Source organism: Bos indicus x Bos taurus, chromosome X, assembly GCF_003369695.1.
Source record: "Bos indicus x Bos taurus breed Angus x Brahman F1 hybrid chromosome X, Bos_hybrid_MaternalHap_v2.0, whole genome shotgun sequence".
NCBI lineage: Eukaryota > Metazoa > Chordata > Mammalia > Artiodactyla > Bovidae > Bos > Bos indicus x Bos taurus.
In genome coordinates this window covers 45966776-45975463 of record NC_040105.1, presented here as the reverse complement: position 1 = coordinate 45975463, position 8688 = coordinate 45966776, and the positions used below count along the sequence as shown (strand labels likewise).

Here is an 8688-nt window from a genome sequence, read left to right as displayed (position 1 = left end):
ATTTAGGGGGGCACTATTTGTGGAACATAATGACATGATATTTACACATACTGACCTTCTGACTTTCAGTATGTAAGTTGTATATGTGTGTGTACACAACTATGGAATTCTAGAGAGCTTGAAAATACCTTTTAGTATATATAGTTTTCCTGCTTTCTCGAAATTGCTTCCTTGGAATTACTTTCTTACAGTATTGGAAAGTTATCACAACTCCAAAGCCTTTTTGCTTGAGAAACATGGGGAAGTAAAAGATCCACACATATTCTGCCCAATCAGCTATTATTTCCCTGTCTTGGAAGGTAATAAAATGTGGAGGCAGCCTGAATTTCTGCTTTGCCTCTCTTTCCTGTTTTCCTACATTTCTAGAAGAATTATGGCCTTTTTAACCCATAATGATATGAGGCCTTCTCTTCTCACCAGTAAAGAGTAGAGGAATGAGAATGAGGAGTCTAGACTTCCCTGGTTTATATTGCCATCTTATAAATTATATACAGGAATAGACATGCAGACATTCTCATTTAATCCTGATAACAAAGCCTTGACTTGAAATAGGTGAAATTATAAATACTTTCTCTTCTAGTTTTCATATTTTCCATATGAACATGTAGTAATTTTATAATCAGAAAAACTGCAAATATGTACTACAAAAAACTTAATTTTTTTCTTTCTCTACAAAATTGGGGGTCACAATTTTGCCTCAACATCCTGCTTTTTCACACATTGTTCTTATATATAGATCTCCATGTCATTAAATATTCTTTGAAAAAAATGGTTTATACTAGCTCAGTAAATACATATATGAGGATAAACTAGTTTTATTTATTTTCAGAATATTTAAGATAAATAACAGAAGATCTTTACAAAGGAACATTATGGAACAATTAAAAAAATATTTCCAGAGTATTTAATAACTCTGGGAAAAGTTCATGATATGAATTTAAAAAGAAGCTGTAAAGATATGAAAGTTGCTCCCAATTTGTGAAATACAAGCATAGATTTATTGAGATATCAGAAGTGTTAACATTTTGGTGTATATCTAGATGGTAAGATTAAGGTTAGTGTCGGTTTTTATTTCACTGAATTTCAGAAAATCTCCACAGTGTCAGTACACTTATTTTGCATTCAGAAAACTATACATAAAAAAGCATTATCATGAGTGATCAAGTAGAAAATATAAAGGAGATTTTGGATCAAGATGGTGGACTGTACAACAGCATTTACTTATCCTAAAAAAAAAAAATTGTATGGACAAACTCTGTGTGTATGTTGAATATTATTTTTTAAAAAAAGCTTTGTGAGGAATTCCTGGAAGATAGAAAGCAGATGGAGAGGCTGTGGAGGAGGGTAGTGGGTGACAGACGGCCAGAGAGTAGGAGGAGGGGAGCCAGACAGTCTGGCTTGGGTTTGAGGGAAGCAGTCGGGGAGCGCGTGAGGAAATGAAGGAGAGCCTGAGACTATGTGGACGAAAGCAGTGTGCGCACTAACCCGCCCTGCTGCTGCTGTTGCTGCTGCTGGCTGAGCGGAAGGCGGAATGGCGGGGGCGGGGGCGGGGCCGAGGCTGAGGCTCTGGCGGGCTCGGAGGGGTCGGGTTCCCGAAGCGGCAAAAACCCTGGCGCCAGAGTTAGGCCGAGCAGAGAAACATTGCTAAACCGAGGCCGCGCGGACTTCTCAAAGAACCGCCGCCACCGGCGACTTTGGCGCTGCTGCCGTCCTCTTATCTCTTTCCCGTCCTCTCCTCCGTCGCCGTTCTGCATCCATCGCACCATCGATAACAGCTAAGTGGTCAATTCTGGGGACTTAGGGTTGGGAGTCGGGGCGGGCTCAAGGCGCGGACAACACACGCAAGCCCGCCATCTCCAGCGGCAACCGCCACTGCTTGCAGATACCTCTCCGGAGCGGGAGGGAACACTGTCAAGAGGCCCCCTCTGTTCTAGTGCCCAGAGTTAGAGCGTTTCTGCCAAGCCTTAGTGAGAGTCTTGCCTTTCGGGAAAGGAGGAGAACGGACAGGACAGGATCTGTCTTTTTTGGGAGATCACGAAAGAAAGATCTCATACTGGATAGCGTTGACTTTTTGTTAGTTTAATCTAGCAAGTGTCAACGTTGCCGAGCCTCCTTAAACCCTAGCCATGTCGCCCCCAACAGTGCCTCCAATGGGCGTAGATGGCGTGTCCGCATACCTGATGAAGAAAAGGCACACCCACAGGAAGCAGCGGCGCAAGCCCACTTTCCTCACCCGTAGAAACATAGTTGGCTGCCGCATTCAACACGGCTGGAAGGAAGGCAACGAGCCTGTGGAGCAGTGGAAAGGCACCGTGCTTGAGCAGGTTTCCGTGAAGCCCACTCTCTACATCATCAAATATGATGGCAAGGATAGTGTGTATGGGCTAGAACTGCACCGAGATAAGAGAGTTTTAGCGCTAGAGATCCTTCCTGAGAGAGTGCCAACTCCTCGCATTGATTCGCGCCTGGCAGATTCCCTGATTGGCAAGGCAGTAGGTCATGTGTTTGAGGGTGAGCACGGTACGAAAGATGAATGGAAGGGCATGGTCCTGGCACGAGCTCCTGTGATGGACACTTGGTTTTACATCACCTATGAGAAAGATCCAGTCCTTTATATGTACACACTGCTGGATGACTACAAAGATGGTGACCTGCGCATCATTCCAGATTCCAACTACTATTTCCCTGCAGCAGAACGGGAGCCTGGAGAAGTTGTCGACAGCCTTGTGGGCAAGCAGGTGGAGCACGCCAAAGATGATGGGTCCAAGAGAACCGGCATTTTCATCCACCAAGTTGTGGCCAAGCCATCTGTCTACTTCATTAAGTTTGATGATGATATTCACATTTATGTCTATGGTTTGGTGAAAACACCCTAAAGATTCGTTATACTATTGCAGAAGTTGTGGAATGATTAAATGTAAAATATGTTGTGTGAACTTTTGAGAACAGTTTTGGTGTCAGAGGTTAAAGAAGTTATTAATTACTGTGCACCAAATTTACATTGACTAGTTCCACAATTTTGCCCCAAGTATACTTTGGTACTTTTTATATTACCTTGTTCTCTAATAAAATTTTTAAATAGGATGTTAATAGAAAATTGAAAAATTCATAAAATTTCAACAATGGAAAACTAGATAAAGAAAAATAAATGGTGTATACACACTATATCTTCCCCTCTTCCATTCTTTGCCTTACCTTTTTTTTTTTCTCCCCAGGTAACAAATGTTAAGAACATAATGTATATCCTTCCATGTTTTCTCCATTTGCCTAAAGGAAATTTGTTGTCCTTTCTACAGAAACAGCAAGCCACATTATTTCTCTGTAATTGCTTTTCTCACTTGATATATTCTTCTGGTCAGTAACTACAGATATCTCTCGATCTCTCCCATGCCTCTGTCTCTTTTCCATCTCCCCCTGGAATGTATTTCTGTATATGGTATAAGATAGAGGTCCAACTATGCATTGTACTTATATTGAATGCTGAATTGTACCATCACATTGTTAAATGAATCACTCATTTCCCCTTTCCTTCTATTTCTCCTTGTCTTCCTTCTTTCTAACAGCTGCATACACAGTACATACTTATTTACCAATATGATACAATTTATGTACCATTACATTTTTGATGGTCTTTTAAGTTATTTTCTTTTTTTTCCATCATAGCACTGCTACAATACATACTGAGGCTTTTATTTCTATAGAGTAGCTTCCCAGAAATGGGACTGCTAGGTAGGTGTATATTTAATTTTAAGAGTTACTACAAAATTGCCATCCCAAATCAAAGTGATCATTTTCCAGCATCTCCTACAGCAGCACACTTTGGTATTTGCAAACCTGAATGGTGAAAAATTACATAGTATTGTCCCTTTAATTGACAAACTCAATGAGTTTTTTGTTTTTGTCTTTTACTATTTGGACTTTTTGTGATTGCTAATTCTTATCTTTTGCTCATTTTCTATCAAATAGTTGATCTTTTCCTTATAAATCTGTAGTAATTCTAAATATGTTTTCTATGTTGTGCTTATTAGTCAGTTGTAGCCCACATGTGTTATGGTTTTCTCCATTCTATCATTAATATTGACTTTATTGATATCTTCTCTTTTTTACTGTATAGTTTTTTTTTTGTTTTTGTTTTTTAATTTAGATTCCTATCTCCTTTTAAGCTTTTGGGTTTCTTGTCTTTTTCAGCTGAATGCTCCCACCCCTAGTCATACAAATGTTTACCTACATTATTTCCGCATTAAAGCCCCCTCGGCGTGTCACTAATAACTATGTGATCCATCAGGAATTTATTTTTGTGTATGGCATAAGATAGACGTTCAACTACACATTTTGTTCACATTGTATACTTGGTTATGCTATCACATTTATTAAATAAATCACCCATTTTCCAGTTTCTGAGCCAGTATCACATTATTTTAATTGTACTAGCTTGACTTGGTCAAGCTATCACATTATTTTAATTGTATCACATTATTTTAATTGTAATAGCTTGACTTGGTAAAGCAAGTCCCCTGTCACTAGTTGTTTTTTTTTTTCCTTTATGTAATTTGTCCTAGACATTCATTCTTTGACATGAAATTTGTCAGCATTCTTTCCACTTTTAAAAAAGTGTGATGTCCTAGAATTGTATTATATTTCTGCATTTCTATTAGAGGATGATTTTAATAGTAATATTAATTGTAAATACTTGAGAATTTCCGTACATCATTAAAATTTTTTGGTTGTGTTTTTGTAATGTTCTTCGTATAGGTTCATTACATCTGATTAAATTTATCTCTAAATATTTTTACAGTTTTTGTCACATTTTGAAATGTATCTTTTCCTCCTCATTTGTATTTTTGGCAATATATACAAACTAGAGTTATTTTCCTTCTATTTTCATCTTATAAAATCCTCTGAATTATACGGGGTCTTTTAAATAGAATATTTGGGACTTTTTAGATATACAATCATCTCACCTGCAAATAAAGATCATTTTATTTCTTACAATGTTTATATTAATCATTATTACATTATCTGGATTCTCCAAAAAATGTTGAATAATGATTATGACAGACATGCCTGTCTGGTTCTTAATTTTCATGGATTTGTCTTTAGTATTCTCTATTAATATGACATTTACTGTTGGTTATTGGTAAATAGTCATTAACCATTAACATGTTTAGGGAATTTCATCTCTTCCTGTTTCACTTAGCATTATTACTAAAAGTGGCTCCTGAAGTTTATCAAATATCTTTTCAGTGTCTATTGATAAAATAGTATGATTTTTTTCCTTTAATTTGTTGGCATAATGAATTAGAGTGGTAGGTATTTGATATTGAACCAAATTTGTGTATCTGGAATAAATCCCACTTGGTCATGGTGTAATAATCATCTGATATATTGCTGGATATTATTAACTAATATTTTATTTAGTATTATTGTATTTACATTTCAAAGTGAAATTGTATTTTACAAGTTTTGTTATTAAAATTGTGCTAGCTTTAAAAAATGAAATTACAAGTTTTCAACCATTTTACTGTGTCCTGGAGTAGTTTAAATAGCATTAGAATTATTTGTTCTTTAAAAACTAGCTAGTAATGAGCTATAAAAACAGTCTAATCCTGGTGACAATTTCAGTGGTAGATCTTTAATCCACTTTTTTATCTCTTCAATGATAATTGGTTTATTCAAGCTTTCTGTTATAAAGGAATGTATATTCCTCTGTGAAATACAAAATTTAAAGTTTTCTCTATTACAGGCTTCTTTCTTGTATTATTCAGATGCTTTATGTCTTTGTGTGCTGTATATGCATATATCTTAGATATGTTCAATTTTGAAAACATTGTAATAAAGCCATCTCCGACTGTTTTAAATTCTCTTTGAATTTTATTTTGAAAAATGAAAACATAGTATGGAAAGTATGAAAGACATAAGAAACATCTATTTACCTTCACTTAGAATTAGCAAATGTCAATATTTGGCATATTTGCAAAATATAAAGTTTCCTTCCTCTGCAGAGAGAGACACTATCATGAATTTAGTGTGAATCTTGCTTATGTTTTATTTTTTATTGAAAATATACCATAGTTGAAAATATACCATAGTTGATAATAGTATTGATTTCTGTATTTAAAAGAAAAATTCAACATGAACAGTAAACTTTAAATCATGTGAAATTTCTTTTAATTTTTGTTGTAGGGATCTCCTTTTGTTTCCAATTGGGAAATGGATTGCAACTGCAGAAATAACAGTAACACTGACCTTAGAATGCAAGTTTCTCTTCTAGGTACTTTTGCCACTCCTGATATCCAGGCTTGGCCCTAGCCACAGCACTGGCAGTTGACTAAAAAAGACAAAATTTCACCTCTCAAGGACATTTTATCCTGACTGTAGTGAGGCAGCTATCCACCACCCACCACTGACCTCAAGATTAGAAATAGACCTTATATTTTTCCATGATAATATTGGCGTTATCCTACTTTCTGACACTCAGAATTAGGGCTGCCCCCAATCCTGGAACTGTTTTAAGAGTTTGGGACATAGCAGTGGACAAAACAAAAAGCGTCCTTTAACACATGGTCTTTTATCTTTCAAGTAACCTTCAGACAAATAACAAGATGTAAGGTGAGTACAAAACACTACAAAACAACATAAAAAGAGTGTGATAAATTTCATTAAAGGGTTAGATGAGTGAATATGTACTAAGTGACAAACTATATAGTTTGTCTTCAGACTACAACAAAAAATACAACTATATATACATATATATATTTAGATATATAATGTTGTTTCCTAGTCCCTGATCTCTCACTTGGCCCCAAGTTCTGAACCAAACATTACATTATTCCATGATGACGATGGACTTTTAACATATAGTAAGAGAGTGAGGCTCAGCCCTGGCCTAGAACCTGGAAACAGAGCAGTGAACAGTCTGAACAAAATCATTGTTATTTTAAAGGGAGATAGAAGGCAGCCATGACCACCTTTATACCCCTAACCCTTAGGACTTATATTGTCTCATCATGATTTGGAAATATCCCACAACTTTTTAGTCAGATCAAATTTTCACTCTGGGTCTAACTCTGTTTTAGAAGTTAAATATACAGCAGTGAGCAAAATATGGAACTACATCTTAGTGGGAGGAAGATAGGAAAAAAAATCAATGTAGAATTCTGTGTTCACCATCTATGTATTTATCCCCTAATTTTCTGGCCTCCTCAACTAGAACTAAATTTCAGATTATTTTATGATAAAACTGATATCATACCTGCTTGCTTTGAGTCAGAGGGAGGCTCAACCGTGACCAGACAGTGAATAAAAACTCTATTCTCTTGAAACTTACATACATTCTATTGGGAAGAGACAGACTGGCATTCCCTTCTTCTTGGACCAACAGTCTAGAATCAGGTCTTTTATTCTTCCTTGTTGATAGCAGAGTTCTCTCAAATTCTGACACTAAATCAGAGGCAGGACCACAAAATAGTTATGACAGGTATAGAAGAGGGAAATAGCCAGAAAAAAAATCCTTCCTTCAATAGTGCTTTTAGTTTTCATCCTCCTGAGAGGAGACATTCCCCCAACACACCTTATACATACATCAGATTGTGATGATGGGTTTGAAAAAAAGTAAAGCAGAGTAAATAAAGAAACAGAGTAGGGTCTTGGGCATACTATTCTATATATATGGATAGGAATCCTCTCAGAAGAGACAAGATTTGAGTAAACACCTCAATAAATTGAGGGGGCTTCACAGGTAGTGCTAGTGGTAAAGAACCTGGCTGCCAATGCAGGTACACATAAGAGACGTGGGTTCAATCCTTGGGTTGGGAAGATCCACTGGAGAAAGACATGGCAATCCACTCCAGTATTCTTGCCTGGAGAATCCCATGGACAGAGGAGTCTGACAGGCAGTAGTCCATTGGGTCGCAAAGAGTCAGACATGACCAAAGCAAATAAGCAGGCACACACGCTGAATAAAGTGAAGAAGCAAATCACATTGCTGGTGCCTTGAGATGTAATGTGCCTGGAGGTTTGAGAAAGCAGCCTAGTGTGGCCAGATTGGAAGTGAACAAGGAGGAGAATGGGAGGAGATGAGATCAGAGAGTTTGTCAGGGGCCAGATCCGTATAATCTTATCAGTTCAGTTCAGTTCAGTTCAGTTGTTAGTCATGTCTGACTCATTGCAACCCCATGAACTGCAATACACCAGGTCTCCCTGTCCATCACAACTCCTGGAGTCCACTCAAACTCATGTCCATTGAGTCAGTGATGCCATCGAACTATCTCATCCTCTGTCGTTCCCTTCTCCTCCCACCTTCAGTCTTTACCAACATAAGTGTCTTTTCAAATGAGTCAGTTCTTCGCATCAGGTGGCCAAAGTATCATAGTTTCACCTTCAGCATCAGTTCTTCCAATGAATATTCAGGACTGATTTCCTATAGGATGGACTGGTTGGATCTCCTTGAGAAGGAACTCTCAAGAGTCTTCTCCAACACCACAATTCACCATCATTTTTTGGCACTCAGTTTTCTTTATAGTCCAACTCTTACATCCATACATGACTACTGGAAAAACCATAGCCTTGACTAGACGGACCTTTTGTTGGCAAAGTAATGTATCTGCTTTTTAATATGCTATCTAGGTTGGTCATAACTTTCCTTCCAAGGAGTAAGTGTCTTTTAATTTTATGGCTGCAATCACCATC

General features: G+C 37.2%; 1 protein-coding gene across 1 annotated transcript; it reads left to right on the top strand.

The window, feature by feature from the left end:
* Window positions 1–1377: 1377 nt before the first annotated feature.
* Window positions 1378–5858, top strand: SPIN4 (spindlin family member 4). Its single transcript, XM_027534551.1, has one exon. It carries the CDS (start codon window positions 2127–2129, stop codon window positions 2874–2876), a length of 750 nt encoding a protein of 249 aa, XP_027390352.1. The 5' UTR covers window positions 1378–2126; the 3' UTR covers window positions 2877–5858.
* The last annotated feature ends 2830 nt before the right edge of the window (window positions 5859–8688 follow it).

What these genes read in the sequence shown, in the direction of transcription:
- SPIN4 (XM_027534551.1), top strand. Translation starts at nt 2,127, where the DNA reads ATGTCGCCCCCAACAGTGCCTCCAATGGGCGTAGATGGCGTGTCCGCA.